Source organism: Cardiocondyla obscurior, linkage group LG11, assembly GCF_019399895.1.
Source record: "Cardiocondyla obscurior isolate alpha-2009 linkage group LG11, Cobs3.1, whole genome shotgun sequence".
In the NCBI taxonomy this organism is placed as follows: Eukaryota; Metazoa; Arthropoda; class Insecta; order Hymenoptera; family Formicidae; genus Cardiocondyla; species Cardiocondyla obscurior.
The window spans coordinates 3,345,796-3,370,440 of record NC_091874.1 but is presented as its reverse complement, the minus strand read 5'-3'; the positions used below and the strand labels follow the sequence as shown (position 1 = coordinate 3,370,440).

Genomic DNA, 24,645 nt, shown 5'->3' with positions numbered 1-24,645 from the left:
ACATGACAGCATAATATTCGTTTTATTCTCGGCACCGATAAGCATATACTCGTCGTTCTCCTCGGACGTGATCAATCTGTTTCTGTCTCGGCAGTACTTGTGCGTAAGCGTGCTGTCTGAAGCCACGCAGTTTCTCCACGGTAAAAACGCAATAATAATCAAAGCGACGTGCATAATTATTTTAAAAACTTACAGGAAATTAAAGCAACCGGGAAAAATGTTAGCCGCGGTCAACTGCAGTAAGACTTACTGAGTAAGTACCGTTCGAAGTAAGCAGCAAAGAAACCGGCCATAGCAACGGCCACGCACTATAGCAAGGTAATATTGGTTCGATACTATTACGCCATCTGATCTTGTTACTTCATGTTGTATACGTATGTATTGTACTATATATATAACAAAAATCAGCGGACGCGCGAGCGGTCCATTGTCTCATACAACTTTCTCTTTCTTTTGTCGAAAAAGCGGTAACAATTATATCTTTACATCTCTTTAAAGTTATGTATATATAATTTTTTTCCTTAATATATAATAATTAAAAAAAGGTACATAATTTAATAAAGATTCGAAGATAACTGTTAAATAAATCGTGATTTAATATGTGTATAAAAAGCTTCATTACATATTGCACAAGAGCAAAATTGTATTTATTTAGACAAGTTAAATACAAAGAATAACACAAAGCGTTCATACAATCATTTCCAGCTCTCGGGCATAGTCTATCGCAAGCGCAGCTAATTCAGAACTTGGAATAGGCTCTTCAGACTTTTTCTCGCTAGTCGTGGTAAAATAGAAGTAGCCGTCTTTGGAGAGATTCCAATTTTTCTTGGTAGCAAATGCTTTAATATCCTTCTCTGTAGTTAAATTCAGCATCCTTGCAGCATCCTGAATGGATATTTTATCGTAAGCACTTTCCATACATGCGCCAATCTCGTCGCGAACCGTGTTCAATAAAATGTCTATGAAAAAATTGTAGGATGCGGCAGGTACATTTCCTTTCGCCAGGAAAATTTTGTTGTATGAACCTTCCATCAGATACTGTTCTAAACTTAAAGGGTGTCTTATATAAACGTTTGACTGTATCTGATCAGATGGTAAGAGCTCTAATTCTGTATGAAACTCCGCGACGCGATTTTGGGACAGCAAAAACAAAAGATTCAGACCAAGAAGCTGGTATTTATAAGCTGATTCCATTAAACCTGATTTGTAATCAAAATAGTAACACTTAAGTTGTGCCATGTATCTTTCAAAAGATGGTATATCTTCCGTGGCAATGCTCCATTGTGCTCCAATTTCTAATATATCTCCTACAATTCAAAGAAAATACGAATTTAATTGTAATCGCGTGACGTTTGACACGTTAAAGTACGATTAGCGATACTCACTAGCGATTAATAATTCATTTTGACTGGCTGTGCTATTTGATGTCGGTAGAAACATCAGACGAGTGAGACCGACCTGCAAATAACAATTGTTAACATTACATTAAAGAATTAATTAATTAAAGTCCGAAAACGAAACCGGTAGCAAATGATGACAATCCATTTTGACAAGCGTAATAAGGTTATAATGACACCTTAATCAACAACCGTTTTTTTTCGCTATTAAATAAAGTGCATAAATTACCTTCAACTGATTGAGTAATTCGCCACATTTTTTAAAATTACAAGGTGTTCTCGTCCACTCGCGCTTTAAATTCTGATATGAGGCAACAACATCCTCGAGGGCTGCCATTTTTAATTTTACGACGGACGATAGAGTTCACAGAGTGCAATGAGTTCAAATGCGATCGGGCAACGTCCATTTCCAACGTCACGATTGGTCCCGCTGTTAGTACCTTACTTTCACCGGTAAAGGCGCGGTCGACATTGAATGCATTATTCACAGTTGCGACGTGCCTCGCGATACGCGTACATTTACGTAGGGGCAGTCTTTACCGGCCTTCTACTTGCTCGTACTTCCTTTTCTCGTGACTTGGTATAATGGCGTCCGGAGTAAGTGGCTTTCACGCGGTTTTTCACCGGTCGGCATCCGCGCCGTGGCGCATCAACGCCGTCACCGGATTATCGAAAAACGCGGCATGCGCGACACCTTATTTACTGCAATGTAATTTTCTTTCAGATCCTTTACACGTACCCGGAAAATTTCCGGGCCTACAAGGCCCTGATAGCGGCTCAGTTTTCTGGCACTCAGATCAAAGTCGCCGAAGACTTCGTTTTCGGCGAAACTAACAAAACCGATGCATTTTTGAAGAAGTTCCCACTCGGAAAGGTTAGTACGATCTGTCGCGAGCGATTATTTATACTCTACTTTCCGGACAAGTCCTTTTTTTCTTTTTTATTTTGTACTCAATGTAGTTGACATGCTTTTTCTCTTGTCACATATGACTTCAGAGGCTATAAAATATTTCGGTATTTCTACCTTTTATTTGTAGTTAATAAACTGTTAAAAAATGTTTTAACACTTTTCTTTTTGTGTGCCTCAATTGTTTTTATATTTGGAGTATTATATGTAAAGATACAACAATTCATATGTTATGGTTAGGGCAAAAACTGATTCTAATATTTTTATACAATATAACAGTTTTTTTCAACTGCTATTAACAAAAATTAGAATATTGTAATTAAAAAGAAAAAAAATTAATATGTATGAAATTTTTAAGGTTCCAGCTTTTGAAACATGTGATGGAAAATATATCACAGAGAGCAATGCAATTGCTTATTATGGTAAGATTAAAAAAAGAACATTTTCTTTTGCTGTTTATAGATATATTTACATAGATATATATATACATATGTTATATTTGTAGTGGCCAATGAACAATTGAGAGGAAAAACTGATATTGAGAGAACCTTGATTATTCAATGGTTAGGCTATGCTGATTCTGAAATTCTTCCTGCCAGCTGTGCTTGGGTATTCCCTTTACTTGGAATAATGCCATATCATAAACAGGTATTACACTTTTTCTCTGTTGGATACATTATTAATTTGATTTTGTATATATGTATCCTTTCTCAAAGGCAAAATTGGCTCAATTTCATAGTCATTCTTTGTAACTCAGAGAGGTAGATTAAACTTGTATGCGTATTATATTTATATGCATATACGAGGTATGTGCTTTTTACAATACTGCATATACATATTTGTCTCTATACCAATATATTACAATAATTATGCGCGCATGCACAGTAAAAATACATAAAATGCTAATAAAACGTTAAGGTGGTTGATTAAATTTACATGATTCTTTTTAGACTGTGGAGCATGCTAAAGAGGACATAACTAAAGCACTTACTGTTTTGAATTCTCATTTGCTTACACGGACTTATTTAGTGGGAGAACGATTGACTTTGGCAGATATTTGTGTAGCTATGACATTACTACATTTGTATCAATATATTCTCGAGCCAGAGATACGTAAGCCTTATCAGAACGTAAATCGATGGTTCCAAACGGTCATCTACCAACCTGAATCTATTGCTGTAATCGGTGCCTTTAAATTGGCGGATAAAACTATCGAATATGATCCTAAGAAATATGCAGAAACTCAGGGAAAGGTAAATATATTAATCTCTTTATTAAAAAATATATACGCGTGTGCTAAAACAATTTTTTAACTTATTATTTTATGCAGAGCTCGAAAAAAGAGAAAAAGGAAAAAGAGTCTAAAAAGGAAGTAAAAGAGCCAAAAGAATCCAAGGAATCGAAGAAAGAACCTAAAGCAGCAGAGAAAACCCCAGTAGCAGAAGATGAAGCTGATGCAACAGAAGAAGCTTTAGCTGCCGAGCCGAAAAAGAAAAATCCCTTCGCTTCGATGCCTAAAAGCTCATTCGATCTTGACGATTTTAAACGATTTTATTCCAACGAAGATGAATCTCAATCGATTCCTTATTTCTGGAAAAAATTCGATCCGGACAATTATAGTATTTGGCTCGGTGAATACAAGTACAATAACGAACTAACTAAAGTATGTAGACACCTTTTTGCAAAATATTTAAAAAATTAAATAGTGTTGCATATTTAATTAATAACATATATTTCTTTTTATTTGTAGGTTTTTATGTCTTGTAATTTGATCAGTGGTATGTATCAACGATTAGATTCAATGAGAAAAGGTGCATTTGCTAGTGCCTGTATATTCGGAGAAGATAACGACAATACGATCAGTGGCATCTGGGTCTGGCGGGGACAAGATCTCGCCTTTACAGTATGTTTTCAAACGCAACTTAAATATAAAAGAAAAAATAATGAAAAAATAAAACGTAATTATGTATCTGTCTTTTTTAGCTAAGTCCAGATTGGCAAGTCGATTATGAATCTTACACTTGGACAAAACTTGATCCATCTAAAGCAGAAACAAAAGATTTGGTAAAGCAATATCTTAGTTGGACTGGCACGGATAAGGAAGGACGCAAATTTAATCAAGGGAAAGTTTTCAAGTAATTCTTGCATCAAATAAGAAGATAAATTAAAATAAACAAAAAAAAAAAACTTATTCGATTGAAATAAATCTAAAGAAATGATAAAATATGGAAAAAATTGCATATGCCCTTTAAAGATCCTACATATAAGAAGATAAAGATAAGCATCCAAGATCTCTTTCACCTGAATACACATGTTCTTTTCAATTTTTGCTTAATATGAAATTTTTTCTATACATAGTCATTTACATTGTTTTGTCGCTTTGAAATATATTATACATGTAATATATACTTATATATTTTTCAAAACGTAAAACTTGATCGTACATATGCATGCTTATATACATGTTATATGTAATGAAGATATTTATACCACATTTAAAGTTTTATTTTTAAAAAATTATATATAATCATAATTTTACATTTTTTAAATTAATATCGAAACATTAATTTATTAATAGGAGTTCAATTCAACTGAATAAATCTTAAATAGAAAAAGATACAACATGTGCGTCTATGAATAGAGAGATATTTTGCGCTCTGTTAAATTTATGAAAAATATAATAATTTATTATAAAGAAACTTTATATATGTATTTGTTACAGTCAATGATTACTTGATTTGGTATTTCCGTAAGAGATATATAGTTGAATTATATCCATGTATATTCTCCAACTCGAATCAATTAAAAATTGTTACATATGTAACATATATGTACTTAACATATGCTTAACGTTTTAAAAGGATATATGGATAATTTCTTCAATATTAATATAAACATGTATTTTCACAGAAATAAATTGGATATTTATTAAACTAAAACAATACGTTTTAGCCTCTCGATAAAAATATTTGTATATAAATAAATAAACGCGTAATAATTTATTTATATATAAGTTGCAATTATTTTGTAAGGTGCTAGGATAATTTTACGAAACTATGTTAAATATAACAACATATTTGACAACAATTTAACATTTATTATATATTTACAATGTACATTAGAAAAATGTTTGTAACTTTTAGAAGCCTTTCATGTTCATCCATTCTTTAACGCAACTAACGCAATCGCCTTTAAATTTAATTATCCCTGCGAATTCATGTATCTGACTAGCAAATTTTTTTTTCAGTTGTTTTTCTACATATTGTTTTATGTCTTGCTCCAAGGTCCATATATTTCCTTGAATTTTACGAATAACTGTAACTTTTTTATTATTTCTAGGATTCATATTTAAAAACACAGGCTGCATATAATTTCGCGTACGTTCTATAAAATATGGATTCTCCTTGGATGATGCTGTTAAATTAAAAAAAAGATATGTTATATAGAGATGCCACTACATTTTTTATGCAAAATATATTTAATAGTTATTATTTACCAAATACTGGCTTATAGCCAGAGGGAAGTTCGATATTTCCAGTGGGCGGTTTCGGTATAACTTTGTATCCGAATAGACGCTCTACATATTTCCACTCGTTTGGATCGTTTGTTACCTCAAAATCCGTATAATCTTCGGGAGTTGTATACATGGGAGCTCCTTTTCGATAACTACCCCATCTCTGTTGAATCTGAGATAAAAAATATTTATGCATTGTATTAATTTCAATATTCGTATCATTTTTGCGTAATGTTCGAGCGATTGATGCAATTTGCCATTTTTAAGTACGAAATAAAAATATATAACAAATTACACTGCAACTGTGAAAGAAGACAATTGATGTGGAGCGATATGTAAAGCCATGACTGTATTAACAAATGCATCGGTAATTAGTTGGCAAGTGAGTAAACTATGTTTCGTCGTTATAAAAGTAATCATGCTGATAATCGCGCTGCAAGCTTGTATCGAGAAATCTACCACATACCTGGTGCACGGGAGGTACGATTCGTGATGTACCAGCGCATGTCGGCGGTCGTGCGGAAGCAGAGATCGCCAGGTTACCACGTGCGATAAACCGAAGGGCAGCCATTTTGGGGACTTTGATAAATAAGGGTCGGCAGCCGCCATTGATGCGCACCGCGCGGTGGACGGGCGCGTCCTCCCTTGCGTGCTCCCTCCTCTCTCTCTGTCTCGTCACCGTGCGGCCGAGTCTCGAGGCTTACGAGACTGGAGCGCGAGTCTCGTATCGCGGGCGACCGCGTGCCAACTCGCGCCGCTACCGTGACATTCGTTTATCTCAGCTCGGGCGTCCGAAGCCCGCGGCCACCGCTGTCGGCGGCGTCGTTGACGAGAAGGGCCGACGGGGCTGATCCCGATAGGACAGGTAGGTGAACGTGGTCGTGCGCGTTCGCGACGCTTGAAATCCGTGCTGCGAGGTTAGTTAGCGCGCACGTACCGTAGCGTTTCGAGTGGCGGTGCGAGCCAGCGGTGCTCAAGGCAGGGCGACGACAACGACGCGCGCCGCGATCGAGTCCGAGTGCGGTGCGGTGAAGTGAAGTGAAGTGAGACAAGTGGGACGCGAGGGCGACGTGGGTGCTGCTCTTCTGGTGCGCGTGCACCCTCTTTAAAGCGTGTCTCGTGGAAGGATACGCGCTCGCGCGCGCGCGCGCTGCGGGGGAGGAGGTGCGGGGGTGCGATCCGCAGGCAGGCAACGCTTCAAGCTTGGCGTTTTGTTATCGCGAACGGACTATGCTCCTGGGAGAAGCCGCGCGGCACAGCCGTCAGGTGGCGGTAGCCGGGAAACAGTGGGACGGCGCATAGACACCCTGCAACGGGACTGTCCTTTCCACGGGGATTGCTGGCCCGCGTTCTTTCACGATCATCACGGACCTACGACAGGATTTTCGATCCCCAAGGTGAGTGCCGTTGCGAGGCGAGCGTGTGGTCTAGCGATCGTGGGTCGCCGCGTGCCCGTCGCGTCGCGCCGCCAGCTCGAAAGCCCGAGCCGCCGACCTTTTGTTTATTCGTGGCGATTTTTTCACGAGCGTTTCTCGCGGACGATTACGCGGCCTTCCCGGCACGCCCGGGCCCGATTTCGCGGCTCGACAGTTCCCGTATGACGCGCTCTTTCTCGCGAGCGTGGAATCGTCGCGATCAGAGCAGTGCGAGCCGAGATATCGCGCGAAATATTTCATCGCGGCACGGCGCGGCGGAGTGGCGAGCGCAGCGAGCGAGGCTGTAAGCTGCGAGGCGCTCCGTGCATCCGTGTGCTAGCGCAAAGTTTGTCACGTAATTTTTCTGCTCACCAGGGCCGCATCTATCAACCCTGCTCTGGCTCGCCGTTCGCGAAGGCCCGCTCGCGGCTCGGGACGCCGCAAACCTTTCTCGCTCCCCGTTACCCTTTCGCGACGGGAGAGATGCGCTCTCGCGGCCCCTCGTTGATCGCGGTGCCTCGCCAAATCGTGCGTTTCGCACCGCGAAATGGTATCGCGCGCACGAGAACGAGCGAGCGAGCGAACGCGCGCGCTACTGCTGCTACTACTCCTTGCGTTGCAAAACGTGGTTTTTTGACTCGCCATTTTACTTTTACATCCTAGTTTATCTTTCCACGCGATACTCGCAAGTGTTAGACACTCGCGTAGCTACCTTCCATAATACCACGCGATCGAGTCTTTTAACGAGCGATATATTTGCGCCAAATTTTTTTATTTATTTATTAATTACTTTTTATTGTCAATGGCTTTTCGAGTTTTCCTTCTTCCTTAAACGAGATCGTTTACCGATAGTAATTATATTCGAGCATTTATATAGCGGTTGTTGCAATATTTTCTGCAAATGTTGACAGTCGTTCAGAAAAAATAAATAACGTTGCAGGAGCCCAATGTGGGTGGAAGTGAGATGGCATCCAGGGAAAAGAAACCCTTAGCGCCTTCCAAATCGAAACAGAAGGCGAGTAACGATCCCGTCTTGCCATCCAATGAGGTCAAAAGTAAGAAAGGCAAGTCATTGCCACATATAAAGCAACAGCAGCTTGCGCAAGAGATTTTTGATACCGTAGCGACAGGTAGTCAACTTCCTGTTAAACTAGAGGCGAGCTTGCCACGTAGAAAAGCCCTTAAAAATCTGAAACGCAAACAGAAAATACGAGCAGCCAAGGCAAATCTTATCAAGTCCAAGGTTACCAAGAAAGTGACGAATAAGGATATACACAGGGTAGCTCCTGACGTCAAGAGGGGCCCCAAAGGTGCCAAGAAAGCTAGGCAGTCGGAAGAATCAACTGTTAAGGCAGTGGACGCCGCTTTGAAAGCTTCAGAAAATCAAGCGAATAACGGGGACAACGAAGGTAGAGGAACTGAAACACCAAGTAAAAGTGCCAAGAGTAATCTCAGGATCAAAAAGACCAAATCTGACGTTCAAAGTAAGGAAGAGGCCAGTACTACATCCACGAAAGTCAGTCCGAAATTTGGCAGAAAAGGCAAAACGACGGAAAGCCCTGATACTTTGTCCAAGAGTGCCAAAACGGTAAAGGTAACGACGAACTTGAAGAAGAACAGCGCCGGTTTCGTAAAGATTACCGAGGCTGATAACAAGGGCGGAAAAGGCCGGAAGAGTAAGGAATTAGATTGCGGTAGCAGTGCAAGAAACAATTCTAGCATTGAAAAAATTTCAAAGGCGGCTTTAGACAACAAGAATTCTATCGATCTTACTATTGACGAAGTCATTGCTTCAATGTTGAGCGACTCCGAGATTGAAGGCCAGCAAAACGTTACACTAGACAAGACGGAAGGGAAGGTGACGAGGAGTAAGAAAATGTTGGTAGAAGGAAATATCGCTTGCGATATCGAGATAAAAAAGGAATCTGATGCCGACGACACCAAAGCTACATCGGATGGAGAGTCCGTAGAGACGGAACAGGGATTTCACTATCAGAATGCTATTCAATTAAGAAAAAGATCGAAAGTCGGTTATGCTGATCAAACGTCTCAAAGGAGCTTGCGAAATGGAAAGCAGCGTCACTTATCGGATTTGGGAAATTTTGTAGATAACGATTCGAAAAAGCGGCACAGGCTATATTCGGATGGACCTCTTACCTCGGATAATTTAATGGAACACATCTCGGATTGTAATATAAATATAGACTCTGGTTTTTCAGATCCTGGCAGTAATGAATCTCAAAGTATTGTAGCATCGAACAAAGAGGAGATTTGTTCTAAGGATAGAGCGTCTAATTTCGACGAGGATATCGAGACCGGATTAGAGATGGAGAACAACAATAATAGCGATCGCTCAGACAGGACGGGCGAGACTGGGCCGACACTACGTTCCAAGACCAAAGCTAAAACTACCGAGTGCGAGACTACAAGAGACGACGATGTTAAAACCGAAGACACACGAATAACACCCAAGAATACGGAAACGCAAGAGGATTCAAAAAGATTTAATAATTTTGAGCAAATAAAAAAGGACAATGTTTTAGCTAAATTTTCAGACAAATCTAAAGGCCGAAGAAGCAGTTTAAACGTAGACGTAAATAAAACGGTTAATTCTTTTTACAATACGGATAAATCGGACGGTAATTCAAAATCGGATATAGATCAAATGATTGAAAGCATAAAAACAAATATCGCAAATTCCATTAAAAACAAGATTTTTGGCTCGGAAAAAAATCTTGGATTAAATAAAAATTTCGAAATACCCGAGACTGAAGAAATTGTCGCGCCGCTTAGCACAGAGTCTCAAAAAATGGGACTGGAGGATAATGCAGATGAAGACAAATCCAATGTTTCAAGAAATGAAGCGTCAGATAATTCTGAAAATTCAGTACCAAGAGTGGCCGATACTGCCAAAGAGATCGAGAAGAAACTAGTCAACTTTGATATCGGGGAAGCAGAAACACATTCGCAGAACGTCCAAGAGAACAAAGCCTCTGATAACGACAGAATTAATGATGTACATAGTACTTGCGAATCTACATGTAATATAAATATTAATAATAATAATGCTACGCAACAATCTTACAAAAATATGGCCGAATCAGAAGAAAAGAATGTTGGTTGTAGTGCTTTCAGCGGCGTCTTAGTCAACGTCAGTGGTAATGAGCCGAAGATATTGGACGAAAATAAAAAGATTACGAGAAAATCCTCGAGAATCAACGATAAAAGTTCGGATAATGCCAGTAATAACGAAACGAGAAAATCGAATAGAACGCCAAATAAAACGGTCCCGAAATCGGACAACGTGGAAAATGCTTTGGACGAACAAAAATCTACGAGCGAAGAAACAGATCAGCTTTCGGACGATAATGCGAAAGCTTTGTCATTATCTGCATCGATGTCTTCTGAGCAAGCGGAGGAAGAATTTATGGAAGAACGTGTACAAACGGGAGCAACAACGGGATCTCCTTTTTCTTTCGAAAATGAAATCTCTCTGAACATTGCGAGTAACTCGGAAGAAGCGGAAACATTGGAAAGTATATCTCGTGAGGTAGAAAAATTAGTAGCGGAAGATGATTTTGCCACATCACTACCACATATTACAAATGAGACGGCACAGAGTAAAGATGCGATTTCAGACGCAAAAATATTGGATAAAGATCGAGAGATACAAAGTAATAATCAAGAGGGATCTGACGACTGCAACGAACGTTCCACGCCATTAGGACCAACTGTTAGCGACACAAACGAAACATCGAGCGGTTACGTAGAAGGTAAGCCCACTGACACAACTGAAACGTTACGAGAGAATGAAGCGTCTTGTAAAATATCGCAAAGCGGAAGACGTTCAAAAGTTAATAATAATTTGCTACACGTACCAATTGCTCTAAACTGTGATTCGAATAATGAAGGTAGCTCTGAAAATTCTTCATCCGTGCATTGCACTTCTGATCGATTGACCGATGAGACTAAAGAGCTCGATCACGATAGTAATAATAAAGAATTAAATCAATCTAACGTTATATCAAATATTGATGAGAATATTTCCGAGCAAAAATCAGGTCACAATGAAGCTGCTCTAATGGTTGATCAAAGCAATAAATCCTCAGATAATAAAGGGCCTGATGAGCGGAAAAATGAGAAAAACAGGAGGGTATTACGAACTCGCGACAAGCAGAGGAAGACTGAAAACAGGCAAACATCGTCGCGCAGCCGAGAATCCGCGACCGATAATGTAAAAAGCAACAAAATAGAGGAAGGTAATACAGTACAAAAGACACCGACTTCGAGTCACCATAGCGACACTGATGAGATCGTACAGAGCTCGGTGGATGATACAGCTAGCGTCGAAAGTTCTCAAAAGACGGAAAGTGAAAACGATACGTTAAACATCAACTTAGAACTCGACGTCGGCGAACTCGAACCTCAAGCTCGTGGCCGTCGCGGTAGAGAAACGAAAAAACGCAAAGAAGAATCGTCGCAATTGCCCGGTAGCTCGAAAACCAAGCGTATAAAGCGAGATTTGCGAAAATCCGATCAGCAAAATAAAGAAGAGACTCTGTTGGACAACGAGGTTGCTAAAATCAACGAGAATAACAGATCATTTTTGAGTAAGTACGACAGCGTCAGGACCACCGCCAGCGCCGACGCCAATGACAACGATAGAGCTAGCGCTAATGCCAGCGTTAACGTTACCTCTAACGTTGATGCCGACGTAGATGCCAGCGTTGAGCACACGAACCGTTTTCATGGATTCTTTGAACAGAGCGGACAAGATGATTTAGATAAGATCGACAAGGATCCTAACTTGCGCAGCAAATCTGAAAACGATATAACGCTCGTCGGCGCGAAAACCGGGAAGAGCGAAAAGCGACAACTCTCGCGAAATCTATCCGAGAATCACGTCTCGCAACAGACAGTTGGCAATATAGATATTTTGGAGAACGAGCGCAAAACTCTGAAAACGCCAGAGCTCGCGCACAAAGATTCTGACGAGACGTCTACGTCCGGTGAATCGTTCAACAGTGGTACGCCAAAGATTCTGGAAACGCCTGAAGATAAAGAAAGGAAAGAATCGATTATGCGAATGCTGGGACTCGAATCTCTGGAACAGGCCGCGAAAAGACTAAATCAACAAAAGACAAAGAAGGAACAGACGTCATCCACAGGTACTTTGAAAACGATCATTAGAGTATCGCAAAAGGAAAAGGAGAAGGACAAGGATAAGCGAGGATCACGATCTCCATTGAAAATGATTCTCAAGCAACAAGGACGAGGAGATGGAGAGGGTGATTCACCCGAGTTCTACACCATTCAAAAGGAGGTAAGAATTGAAATTTTTTTCGTTTGTTAAATAATGTAACTTATTTGCTTATTATACAAATTTTTTTTGTCCCGTTTATTGTATTTTTTTTTGTTCTTTTGTCTTTAGCAATAAAAAATGTAATTATTAATTTTTTTAAAGTTATTTTCGTTTTTTAATTTGATTTTTAAAACTTTGACTTTAATTGTATTGAATTATTACATTAAAAACAAGTTCTTAGTATATGAACTATGTGCTATTTTTATATGTGCATTCTTAATTTATGTGCACGTGTTAAGACGTGCGTTCTTTATAACGTGGTTAATGAATTAAAGACTTCCGTTTTAGCTTTGTGCATAAAAAAAAAACAACAAAATAAATAATAATTTTAAATTTTAAATAGTAAGCTAATGAGTTATAATTTGATGTGTTTTTTATCATTCCAGTTATATTTTGTTTCTTTTTTTTTTCAGTTTGGAACCAGTGGTTTGGGAGATAGCAGCTCTGGTGCGAACCGAAAGTTCACTACTAACCACAGACATTCTTGCGGTAATCCTGGTTGCGGGAATAACTAAATTGTTGATAATCTCACTTTTTCCCTAATTACTTATCTAAAAATCTCACACTTCCCTTTATTTTAAGTTAAGATGATTATTTAGATTAGTGTAGCATAACGAGTTATAATTTCATTTTGGGTTTTTATTTCATACATTAGAATAATCAAAATAAAAATCATTAACGTTCTTATCTTATTTTAAAAATTATCTTTAAAATATTATTATGTGCAAAAAGCAAAAAAAAAACGCTACTTAAAATTTTCAATATAGCATATGGTATATGGCTTAATTACAAAATGTTCATATTTTTCTCATTTTTATAATTTAATATAAAATATATTTGTAACATTTATTTTTCAGACCACTTGTTCCAAAACCTGTATACACATTCTAGGCTGACTTTTTTTCTAACAATGCATGCGCCAGTTTTTTGCCTTGTTTGCTTTTCAAATTAAATTACTTATTAACTCCTGTATTCTCACTAATGTCTTCGTATCGACAAAGTCATAGGAAATATTTTTAAAAATGCAACACACGGTAAAACATTGTCTAACTCGTCAATTTTATTATTGTAGATGATGACAATGAGGAAGCTGCGCCTAAGGATCGTCAGTCGCTTGTTATTCCAGAAAAATCATCCTCTTTTTCTATTCATCCTGGGCGTGTGTGCGCTGATGTATGCTGCTATTGCTTTGGAAAATTTGGTTCTTTAGATACTCCAATGCATCTGGCTCAAATAAAATCTGATGAGAGGCGCAAAAAAATCTTGAATATAGAAAGACATCTTACAAAGGATTCATGTCTTTGTGACGCTTGCTATCGTCATGTTGATAGAAAGGTTGGCTCGTTTTCTCGATATAATGATTATGATATATGCATTTTATATTTTTTATTTAATTATACTTAAATTACAAAATAATTAAATATATAATTATGTTATTTCTAACTACATGTGAAAACTTACGTAAAACTTTGTTTTTTTAGGCTAACACTAGTCCGACAAATATGCAACAAAAACCGCCAAAACAGCATAGGCAATTGATGGTGTCCAAGTGTTCTGCTCACGAATGTCGTGATCCTGCGCGGCATCATGTTAAACGACGTTGGCTGCTTAAAATAAGAAATGGCCTGCAGAATCAGGTTAATATGCGTAATGTAATTTTTTTTGCGTATCTAGCGATATTATTTTAGTGATGAATGACATGTCGTTTACGCATGTACATGAAAAATATTATTATAGGTCGATATAGACTGGGACTCGAGTCAGCACACCACGATGTCATTCTGCGTTAATCATTACGAAAAAGTCGGGCGCTTCTTGATGTGCGCGCTCTGCAAACGTCGACTTACTCGACAACACACTCACCCGGTGATTAGCGCAGAAATCGACGATTTGAATCACCTGCTCGGTGTACAAGGAATTCCCGTCTTACTAGCAGTTGGCACGTTTGTATGCAAGCTGTGTCGTTATTTTACTCAACTGCAACTGAAATATAAGGAACTCGAGAATATGAGTACAGGTCACAGGAGTTTCTTTAAGAGTTATCGAAAGCGGTGAGTATACATAACCACAAACATTTATGATTTTAAAAGGATCTTCACTCATATAGCGAATATAAAAATTAACCCTACGTTATTTGTATAGAATATAAATAAGATATATCACAATTTTAAAAATCTACAAGATTTATTTTAAAATAAAATCTTTGTTATTTGAATATCACATTATTTTACAAATAGAAAAAAAAACTTTTAAATTATTTTTACTTTTAATAAATTACGATTAATGTGAGGTTTAAAAAAATAAAACGAAAGAAACTGACTAGGAGTGCTTTTCAACATACAGGGTTCTCCATAATCTCGGAATTAAAGTGATCGATGACGAAGACGAAGATTCATCGCAACAGGTAAATCAAGCGAATCAAACTAAGGACAAGAAGACCAAAAAGAATATCAAGAATTTACAACCCAAAAACGGAAGCACAAAATCTCCGGAGTGCACGAGTGGTACGTCGGAGAAATCAACGCCGGAACCGACCAAGAATGATAATCCGATGGGATGCAGCTCTGAGATGGGTAACGAGAGTCGTGGCTCCAAGTCGATCAACGACGAAAACGGTAGTATGGATATGCATTATCTCGACAGCACTGTAGAAAATTTAAAAAAGCGTAAAATTCTCGATATGCACACATACGCGCCAGGCACGTCCATCTCTTCTCTATGCGATGGCGTATTGGCGAACGGTATGACATTCGGGATGGATGAAGTTACCTTGACGCGATTGCCAAAAAGATCCAGGGTTAGTACCAACAGTAACAATGATATAACACCCGTGGTGCAGAGACTTGGTGCAAATCCCTCCATAAGCGTGCGCACGCTCTTTCCGGGCGAGGAGGAGATGAATCTTCACGTAAATATTGAATTTCAAAATGTACGCGAAGTCACGCCGCAAGGATGGGAGAAATGCGCGACGATGATCCAGTATGATCGCGAGACTAAGCAGCTTTGGCAGCAGTTGCAACGACCGTACGGTAATCAAAGTTCCTTCCTGCGACATTTAATCCTCCTGGAGAAATATTACCGAGCCGGCGATCTGATATTAGCGCCAAATGCCTCGCGGAATGCCATCAACTATTCTACATCAGTGCAAAATAGATTGATATCGTACGAAGGTCCGGAGAAAATGGATGAACCTATAATGGAACCGATTGCGACAGAGTATAGTAATTCTCGCCGTTTGAGTGGTGGCTATATGTTAGAGAAAGACAGACTTTCCATACCCGGTACAAGTTTGATGTCCAGACCGTCCACTAGCGGCGGAAATTCCGGTGCCTCGTTATCGCATTCGGCCAAAGTAAACCCACCACGGATGCTCAAACTTACCTCGGGGGTATCAATTATAAAAAAATCGCCTCCGAATTTGCAACGATTGAGTTTACCATCTACTAGCGGTAGCGGTAGCGGCAGCGGCAGCGGCGGCGGTGGCGGCGGCGGCAGTAACGGTAGCAATAGTAGCGGCAATAGCGGTGGCAGTGGCGGCAGTGTTAGTGCCAGTGGTAATAGCAATGGCAATGGCAATGGAAATGGTGGTACTACCGCGACGACAAACGGTAGTGGCGGTGTCAAACGAAGAGACCACAGTTTGCCCTCCGTTTATGGCAGCAGCGGCAAGGTGTTTCAATTAAGCGAGGCGGACGTGAAGCGAATGCCAACGTTCAAACGACAGAAATTAAGCGACAAACCCGTTGGCACGAATAACGGGTCGTCGACTAGTGGAAGATCGCAATACCAAAAGACGCAGCTTGTCGTTTCCGGCCATAACCAACAGTTTCACAGGCACCTCTTAATGCAGCAAGAGATGCTGAATCGCCAAAGCCGCGGTGATTTTGAGCCACTAATATGCGACATTACGCGTTCCGCTACTTGCGCGAATGAAAACAGTTCGACAGCTGGCCAAAATATTCTTCACAGCCTCAATTTACCCAAGTCGATCCAGGTAACAACCAAGCCGACGTCATCGACGAGCCATCCGATTCCGATTTTGCCGAAAATCCCGAAATCTTTGACGGTAATACCACAAACCATCACGAGATCTGTTGAAAAATGAAAATAAGAGATGTAAGTAGACGTTGTATACGCAGCTGTCTCTTCTTTTTTTCTCGTTTCTTCTTCTAAAGGAGAAAATGCATCCGATGAGGATGAACGAAGATCGATTGTATAAGATTCTACTTATACGCCTTTTTACGCATTAATATCGATCAACTCTTGAAATTGTCGCCAAAACGAAGCAGGATGATGACGATTATGATTAATGCTCTGAGAGCAATTTTTGCCTTATGTAAGCGCATCGTGATATGCACTTACTGAGCCTGAACGCTCAAATAATACATTGATTTTACATTACAATTAAGACGAGACAAACTATATATACTTGTTGCATCGACCGTGATCATACACTTGTAGATAGATTAGTAGGATATAATTCGAGCAAAATGAAACACTTTTATTCTAACGATATTATACATATATTAACAACCAAAGTTTCGCTATGAAATGCATTAACGAAAAACGTGTTTAACAATGCTGTTTCCACGGAAAGTGCCTAAAATGGACAGGAAGTGAGCGAGAGAAACCGTTAGTTTGTAACTGTTACATTAATTACGTAATAATTATGCATATGAGATTCCCAACGCGATATTCCGCGTAGGTACACCGCGTACGCCGCGAATCTCTAAATGTATATTGGTACAATCCGTAGTGTTCTTTCGTGAAGAAAGATCGATGATGGCCGAAGCTTGCAGTGACAATACGAACGGAGTAAATTCAAAATTTACAGATTTCTAGAATATCTTTTATTACAGAAGGTGTTGGGGACCATGATTTAGAAGGCGATTCCCCAAACAGAAGGCTCTTTTTAATAGAAGCTGTCGCTTGCAACTATTTTCCAATACGGTTAAATTAAAGGTACATGCACATTCATATTAAAAATTCTTTCTCAAATGTTCATTGAAAATATTTCTTTCCGTAATCAGAAATTTTAATAGTTTTATTCGGTTTTTTCTCACGAGGGATCACTTCCTTACCACCGGCTACACCATCGATTTACTGAATGCTCTACACTATACGTAGAAAGAATTATTTTAACAGCATTGCGTCGATTTTAATTTAAACATACAGCTTGCGTATTTTCCTCTTTCTCTTATATTTAGTTAATTAGAAGCGTACGAGGAAATGTGTGTATTAGATGAAAAGACTCCTTTATGATTTATCATGCGAAAGAATTTCAATTGTAAAGATTATTTTACACAATTTTCCCGCTTTTATTTGATTTTTTTTTCCTTGCTCGGCGTATTTCATATCAACATATCTATTTTTTTTTTATTATTTTTTTTATTTTTTTGGAAAGGAATCTGGGTGGGAAAGAGTGCAAGGAAAATATATATCGAATCTTGTCCGGTTGAATGATTGTTATCGGTAGTTCGTTCCTCTTACCGCGTTTAAAGAGAGAATTGGACATGGTTACGCGGCAATCACATACCAGCTATACACGTGCTTGCATGCTGCAAGTCACTATATTTTATCTACGTAAAAATCTTTTTGGGTGTTTGCGGGACTTGAACAAATGTACATTATCTAACATTGGCCTGCTCGATCTTTAGGAGCGTAATGACAAGATCGTAAAAACAAATAATTAAATAACAATTAGTTTCGAAAAGACGTTTATTTCAAAATGTCAAGCTTAAGAGAGACGAATACACGCAAAGTGAACGTAGACTTAACATTCTTATTGAGCTTATTTATTACGTTACTATCATTATGCATTGTATATATAGACCAAGATAGTACATTATATATAAATATATATATATATATATATATATATATATATAATATATATATATAATATATATATAATATATATATATAATATATATATAATATATATATATAATAAATAATTACGAAGAGTTGAAACGTCCAACTCGTTTGTAGAATTGCGGACGATCGAACGGTAAGAATCGACGATCGAGATGTTGCGCGTGAGACTGCGAAGATTTTCTCGTTTCGCGCGTTTCTTCTTGCGTACATTTATCATTCAACATTTGAGATTGAACGCGCATCATCGCCACGCCACGTCACTTTACTTTATACTTTACTCCAATTCACTTCACTTCACTTCACTCCACCTTCCTACTATATAACATGCGAGATTCTCTTCGCACAATTTCTATCAAACAGTTGGGAAAAAGCATTTTCATTATGCGAAACAACTGCGAGATGGTGCTTTTAAACTATCGTTGATAACGTGTTACTGTGTCTCTTTTCTTTGTAAAAAAATATTTATTATTATTGCTAGCACAGATTATTCCAATTACTATTGCCTGCTATTATTTTAAAATCATTCATATATTTCTTTATCTAAATAGATGAATCAGAATGTTCAACACGCTTGCTAAATTTGACGCATTTCTATTTGCGCTTGGATCATAGAAAGAAGTATAAATTTACACGTTTGTTTATCAATTATCTCACAAAATTTCTTGAATCTTGTATGCGTTATTTAATCGTTGGATTAACTTACATATAACAATACAATCGTTGCTATTATTTTAATGATGAATTAAATTTGCAAGTTTAGCAAATGCAATATAACTATCTGATCATTAGTTTAATTAACTTGGAAATCGAGATATATTTCTACGACACTTGTTTTTGATGTTATAATTTTACTACTTTATTGCTTTTCTATGACATCATTTGTTTGAAACGGTAATGGTACATCCAATTGTTACATATGTTACAGATTTTCATAAAGTTGCAAAACCAATTCTGTGCAAGAGAATCATGCATCTGTTCAGAAAGCGATTCCTCCCAATTCAATGTACATAGATATTCTTTTTAAAAACTGAAGAACTGTGTGTGTGTGTAGATATACCCTAAGCAAGTATCAACACGCGAGATAAAGTATCCAATGTATCGCAAAAAAAAAAAAAAAAGAATATTCAATATGCGTAATTAATCGACGCGTGTACACACATACTTGGCGCGTACTCGTGCATGCACACTCGTGCGTAAGACACAAAACACATTTAATAAACGCACGCGATTGCGTGCAAATTGTACTAATAAAAAAAGCATAGGTATATAATATATGTATATTGGTTATATATACATATATATGTAATAGCAGACATAATATGCTATAAGATAAAGAAAAGTACGACACGGTACGTTATATATATACATATATATAAAAATACTTTATTTTATTAAGGATATTTTTGATATACCTATACATATATGAATATATGTATATCTAACTAAAGAAAAAAGTCACTGGCGGCAAATCACTGGCAATATAGTGATGACGAATATAAGTATTGTTATCTCGTGCAAGATCTTCGAAATCACAAATTAAGTCGTGATGGAGTGTGTCGCAAAAAAAAAACCAAAAAACAAAAAAAAAGAAAGAAAGAAAAGAAAAAAAATATGAATGTGGCATATATGTAATTGTATGGTAAAATGAACCAAATGCAAAGTATAATTTTGTATTGCGTTAGCGGTGGAAAAATTATGAAAGATTACAGTAACTATTGCATTACGTTCAACAAATTTAATTTTTTCTTTTGATTTTTTATTGATTTGATTATTAAATTATCTTTCATATTGTGTTTAATACTTGGACAAGCTCTTGCAATATAAAATTTCATATAATATTCAATAATATTAGGAAATATTATAGGCAATAAGATTTTTTTTTTTTTTTTTTAATTTTTATTTGTAATAGCATTACTCGTCTTGCAAAATATTGATGAAATATTAATGCAAACGTATTCGATCTTCTACAATTTTTATCGACGTGCAAACGACCGGAGTAGAGAAAAATACTCGTTATTAAAAAGAAAAAAAAATTTATTTGTGTGCTATATTAAATCAACTTTCAAAAACATGACAAAATTTCTTTTACATTTTATCGCACGTATAAGTTTTTGGTATTTTTCTTATCGTTCATTGATTTATTCGCGAATAGAAATCAATTCTTGAAGGCAGGGCCACCGAAGAAAAATCGTCGCTCACCGCGACGATTTTGGCGACGTGTGCCCGCGGCAATTCTAAATTCCTATTTACTCGGGACGCTCAAGAATCTACCGATTACAAGTAAACTCGATTTGCACGCATCTCATATTCACGGCACACTCCACTCGGCGTGGCATCCGTCGCGTCCATCGCGCGTGAGACGCGACGGACGAGGAGCGTAAGAATTTGCGGATCACGAACGAACAAGAACTGAGTTTAAGTTTTAAGAGTTCTATTTTTCTGATGGCAGAAAATGTAATTATTGTAAATGCGTGTCGAACGGACGATTTTGACTCTTGGCTGCCCCGACCGATCCCTGTAAGCGTCGGCCCGTAACGATAATCCTTTATTTATTATTTAACCACTTTACGTAACATCCATTGAGAGATCGATTGAGACGAGATCATACGCGGGATTAGCCCGATGAAAATGAGACTAGAAGTAGCTCCCTATCGCGGTTCCTATTTTAATGTTACAAATCCGATCATAAAAGACGACCGCTTGTTAAATTATCGGTCGACCGATCTCTTCCTTGGCGTAAATGAGAGTTTTTTTTGGGGTCTTGATGAAACTAAACTTTCAGCCGCGCGTGGAAACGTCGGCCAAATGAATTTCGTATCTCTTAGACAAAGTGGTAGTGCTAATTTTATTTATCCGTTCCATTCTCGATTGCTCAAGTATCAGATTGATTTGGCGTTTGATCGGCGTCCCCGATCGCATATTATCCCAAGAGTCAATGAACGTCCTGAGAATGTCGTAGGGTTGAGTTTATCTTTGCGAGGAAACGTTGTGAAGATACGAATGGATGAAGGTGACGCTACATCTTGCGATATCTTGATTGTTCATCGCGAGATACGTAATTACATAGACCACGAATCATATCAGGATTAAACGAGATATTTTAATAACGAAGAGAGAAGCTGACGAGAAAGAGCGAGAGGGAGGGCGAACGATGAGTGAGATGAATAATTGTGTATATACATGTAATGCAATTTTTCGTAGGCTTAGAAATGTGTGTGAAATTATTTTGTAATAATGTATTACCTGTAACGTTGTTAATTATATTTTGGTTAATTTTTCCCTGCGAAAGAAATTATTTGCAATACTGCAAAGAGATATACAACGAGTTTGCTCAAATGTGACTGATGTGTCGAGAGAGAAAAAAAAAGAAAGAAAAATAATAAACGCGAGTGTTAATCGATCGCTTACGATAGCATCAGCTTCATCCATTCGTTGATCGGTCATTTCACTTTTTCGATGACGAAAAACGAACGCTGGCTGCGAACGATAGAAACTGTAATGGATCGAATAGCGCGACTGACAACATCTCGTCTTGCCGTTGCTCGTCATTTCTTATAATTAAGAATCGACAAACGCCTGCTTTCGCGCTTTCGTCACGGAAAAAGTGAAACGGAGAGAAAAAAAAAAAAATATCGCGGCCTTGATGACGAGAGCGGATCTCGAGGGAAACTGCGAGTGCAAAAGCGAATGTGATGGAAAACGGAAAGGTCGTCGCGTCACGCCAAATATTTCAGTGTTTTTTGCATGCGCGTGTGCGTGACCGAGAATATTTTTTCAGAAAAGTGATATTTTACTAGTGCGTAAAGAGATAAAACGTGCAGATAATCGTTACGCGAAAGATAAAGCAATACGAATATACGCGCACTTTCTTTTTTTCTTTTCTTTTTTTTTCTTTTTTATTCTGTCTTTTTTTTTCTTTTTTTTTTCTATTTTTCAGGCAGGTTGAACCTCTCTGTCGAGAGAAAAAAAAAACGACATTTTATTACACGTTTGTGAACGTCGGAAACACGTTGAGAACGACACGCCGCGCAATAGCACGGCTCGTCGACTCTTGTTTCTCTTGTCTTGGATAAGTATCCTCGGAAAAAAAAAACGAAGGGAAAGGCCGACCGAAGCGAAAACGCACTTGCTCGTCCCGTCCCCTTGCCCCTCTCTTCCCGACACATTGTTCTCCACTCTCGATTTCGAAGATGCACCCGGAGATTTAGTTTCGGTCGTTGAATGGAAGTGAAATAAGCGGTCGACCGCTCGATTGACCTAAGCGGAGAAATTATGGAATCGAGTCAAGTCGTTCGGGATCAAATCGAGAGCCACATTCTCGTCCGCCGTTTCCAAAAGTCGCGAGGACTAATTTTATTTAGGCCGGGCTTGTCTTCGCGCTTGTATAGGTATCCATCGAACTCCCGGAGTAAAGAAAATTCAATCTCTCGTTGTCTCGTTGCATACCGAACGTAAGCTTACCTCCGCAGACTTTTCCCTCTCGCGTTTCTTCGTCAAAAATGTTCCAAGAGTATCGAGCGCAGTCTCTCAGTCGTCTCAGTCTAGATTCTATTTCGACGCTGTATCCAGCACACGTACGTTGCAAGTGATCCGCGATTAAAGGACTTGTATTCCCTGTGTTAGGTATCTCGATGAGTGAAATGCAAAAGGTGCGAGGAACACATTGATAGATATGCAAAAGCGATTTTCAATTCAATTGAACGCGTAATCGCCGAACGCGTCAACTCGATCGACTGTCGCAAAAACGAGAGGGAGAGAATAAAAAAAAAAAAAAAAAAAAAATTACTAAACTCCGGTCAATTATTTTCTCTTCGTGACATAACGTTTACGTTACTCAAAGTAATTCCGGAATCGCGAGAAAGTACGCAAACAGTGCCGCGGTACACTGTCATGTAACGAAACGCACAACACTTGTAACGCAGAACGCAAGTTCGGGTGTGTCTTTGCGCGACCACGATGTGCCTCGTTTCGATCGTTCGCTCTTTGCGCGACCGAAATCCTCTTTAAATAATTGATCAAAAGACTAGGAGCCGTTATTCCCAAACGTAAGGATGTGTGCGAGCACGTTCGTATGCGACGGCAACTTTCATCGGGGGTCGGGGGTCGGGATCGAGTCGATCGCTATAATTTAATGATAATTAAGATCTATCTATCGTTATTAAGATAGAGATTTATCACTAGTAGCGCGATATTGAGATCTATCTCGTTATATTTTTACGTAAGATCAAGACCATTTATTATTTTAAATAATGATAATCATTATTGCGATAATCTCGCCGTTTACTCGCGTCTGATGTCGCCCGGTCGACATTCAAACCAATACATTCAGCCGTTTCGAATTCGCACGCGAGTTTTTAGTTGGCCTTCACAAGTTGAAACTTTTACGAATATTACTGCAAATGTGATAAGGGCGAATTTTTAGGTTCATAGACGCATCGTCGTCGCGTGGGCGATCTTAAATCGCGTCGCGCTGTCAGCATCCAAGTGTTTCGGTATCGATCCTTCACGAGACTTGTCATCGTTTCCCGTTGTCGATTTAAACCAGGACGATCTCAGATGATAAAGGGAAAGGGGGGGAGAGGGGAGAGGGTGGGCGGTAAGGGTTAACGGGAATAATTTCCGCTTTTCGCGACAAGTTCTTTTTCATTCGAGCATTGACTGGGAGAGGAAAAAGCGGAAAGAGATCGGTGAGTCGAGAATTTCTAAGTAGGATCGCGATAAGCGCGTCGAACGTTAAGATAAAATAGAACAGAGGAGGAAGCAGGGGACTTTTGTGTTCGAGCTCTCATCTTTTGACGCGCATCTTGACTCATCTTGCTCACACACACACACACCATCCACATACGCATACACACACACACGCCACCAACAGAACATAGACGCGGTGTTACTATTACGTTATTTAAATTAACACGTTAACGCTAGTATAATAATCTTTTGTTTATTTAGTTTTTAAGCGTAATAATTATTATACTATTAGTTCTTCATCATTTGTGTATGTGTGTATGTATATATACATATATATATGTGTATATATATGTATGTGTATATATTCGCCAATCTTAATGAAAAAGTAATAAAAAGAACAAAAAAGCCATCAAAGTGTGCAGCATCCCATTTCATTACCACTGCCATTACGATTTATATAATGTACATGATAATAATTATATAAT

The 24,645-nt window shown here is 38.5% G+C and overlaps 4 protein-coding genes across 6 annotated transcripts; 2 read left to right on the top strand and 2 right to left on the bottom strand.

Annotated features, from left to right (window-relative positions):
• Positions 1-572: 572 nt before the first annotated feature.
• Positions 573-1,805, bottom strand: Rpn12 (regulatory particle non-ATPase 12). The gene is made up of 3 exons (XM_070663230.1): positions 1,627-1,805; positions 1,386-1,458; positions 573-1,307 (listed from the first exon to the last, which is right to left on the bottom strand). The coding sequence occupies exons 1-3, from the start codon at positions 1,732-1,734 to the stop codon at positions 688-690; spliced, it is 801 nt and encodes a 266-aa protein (XP_070519331.1). The 5' UTR covers positions 1,735-1,805; the 3' UTR covers positions 573-687.
• Positions 1,806-1,890: 85 nt separating this feature from the next.
• Positions 1,891-4,528, top strand: Eef1gamma (elongation factor 1-gamma). The gene is made up of 8 exons (XM_070663214.1): positions 1,891-1,994; positions 2,122-2,271; positions 2,663-2,726; positions 2,810-2,952; positions 3,255-3,557; positions 3,635-3,967; positions 4,055-4,207; positions 4,288-4,528. Exons 1-8 carry the CDS (start codon positions 1,983-1,985, stop codon positions 4,441-4,443), a joined length of 1,314 nt encoding a protein of 437 aa, XP_070519315.1. The 5' UTR covers positions 1,891-1,982; the 3' UTR covers positions 4,444-4,528.
• An 852-nt stretch (positions 4,529-5,380) lies between these two features.
• On the bottom strand, positions 5,381-7,032 carry Mrpl49 (mitochondrial ribosomal protein L49). The gene is made up of 3 exons (XM_070663234.1): positions 6,285-7,032; positions 5,801-5,990; positions 5,381-5,718 (listed from the first exon to the last, which is right to left on the bottom strand). Exons 1-3 carry the CDS (start codon positions 6,387-6,389, stop codon positions 5,444-5,446), a joined length of 570 nt encoding a protein of 189 aa, XP_070519335.1. The 5' UTR covers positions 6,390-7,032; the 3' UTR covers positions 5,381-5,443.
• A 77-nt stretch (positions 7,033-7,109) lies between these two features.
• East (enhanced adult sensory threshold) lies at positions 7,110-24,574 on the top strand. 3 transcript variants are annotated; one of them, XM_070663177.1, is made up of 7 exons: positions 7,110-7,215; positions 8,174-12,556; positions 13,009-13,042; positions 13,668-13,930; positions 14,077-14,247; positions 14,333-14,646; positions 14,939-24,574. In XM_070663177.1, exons 2-7 carry the CDS (start codon positions 8,198-8,200, stop codon positions 16,698-16,700), a joined length of 6,903 nt encoding a protein of 2,300 aa, XP_070519278.1. In that variant the 5' UTR covers positions 7,110-7,215; positions 8,174-8,197; the 3' UTR covers positions 16,701-24,574. The 3 variants fall into 3 exon arrangements, with proteins under 3 accessions (XP_070519278.1, XP_070519277.1, XP_070519275.1); XM_070663176.1 differs by having other exon boundaries at positions 13,009-13,084; positions 14,077-14,232; XM_070663174.1 differs by having other exon boundaries at positions 13,009-13,084.
• The last annotated feature ends 71 nt before the right edge of the window (positions 24,575-24,645 follow it).

Excerpts from the sequence above, each read along its gene's own strand:
- Rpn12 (XM_070663230.1), bottom strand. The coding sequence starts at position 1,734 with ATGGCAGCCCTCGAGGATGTTGTTGCCTCATATCAGAATTTAAAGCGC. Across the intron at positions 1,459-1,626 it reads AATTACTCAATCAGTTGAAG|GTCGGTCTCACTCGTCTGAT; the intron begins GTAATTTATGCA and ends TGTTATTTGCAG. Across the intron at positions 1,308-1,385 it reads AAATGAATTATTAATCGCTA|GAGATATATTAGAAATTGGA; the intron begins GTGAGTATCGCT and ends TTTGAATTGTAG.
- Mrpl49 (XM_070663234.1), bottom strand. The coding sequence starts at position 6,389 with ATGGCTGCCCTTCGGTTTATCGCACGTGGTAACCTGGCGATCTCTGCT. Across the intron at positions 5,991-6,284 it reads TCGTACCTCCCGTGCACCAG|ATTCAACAGAGATGGGGTAG; the intron begins GTATGTGGTAGA and ends TTTTTATCTCAG. Across the intron at positions 5,719-5,800 it reads TGGCTATAAGCCAGTATTTG|CATCATCCAAGGAGAATCCA; the intron begins GTAAATAATAAC and ends TTAATTTAACAG.
- Eef1gamma (XM_070663214.1), top strand. Across the intron at positions 2,272-2,662 it reads AGAAGTTCCCACTCGGAAAG|GTTCCAGCTTTTGAAACATG; the intron begins GTTAGTACGATC and ends GAAATTTTTAAG. Across the intron at positions 2,727-2,809 it reads CAATGCAATTGCTTATTATG|TGGCCAATGAACAATTGAGA; the intron begins GTAAGATTAAAA and ends TTATATTTGTAG.
- East (XM_070663174.1), top strand. The coding sequence starts at position 8,198 with ATGGCATCCAGGGAAAAGAAACCCTTAGCGCCTTCCAAATCGAAACAG. Across the intron at positions 14,248-14,332 it reads ATCAGGTTAATATGCGTAAT|GTCGATATAGACTGGGACTC; the intron begins GTAATTTTTTTT and ends ATATTATTATAG. Across the intron at positions 14,647-14,938 it reads TTTAAGAGTTATCGAAAGCG|GGTTCTCCATAATCTCGGAA; the intron begins GTGAGTATACAT and ends TTCAACATACAG.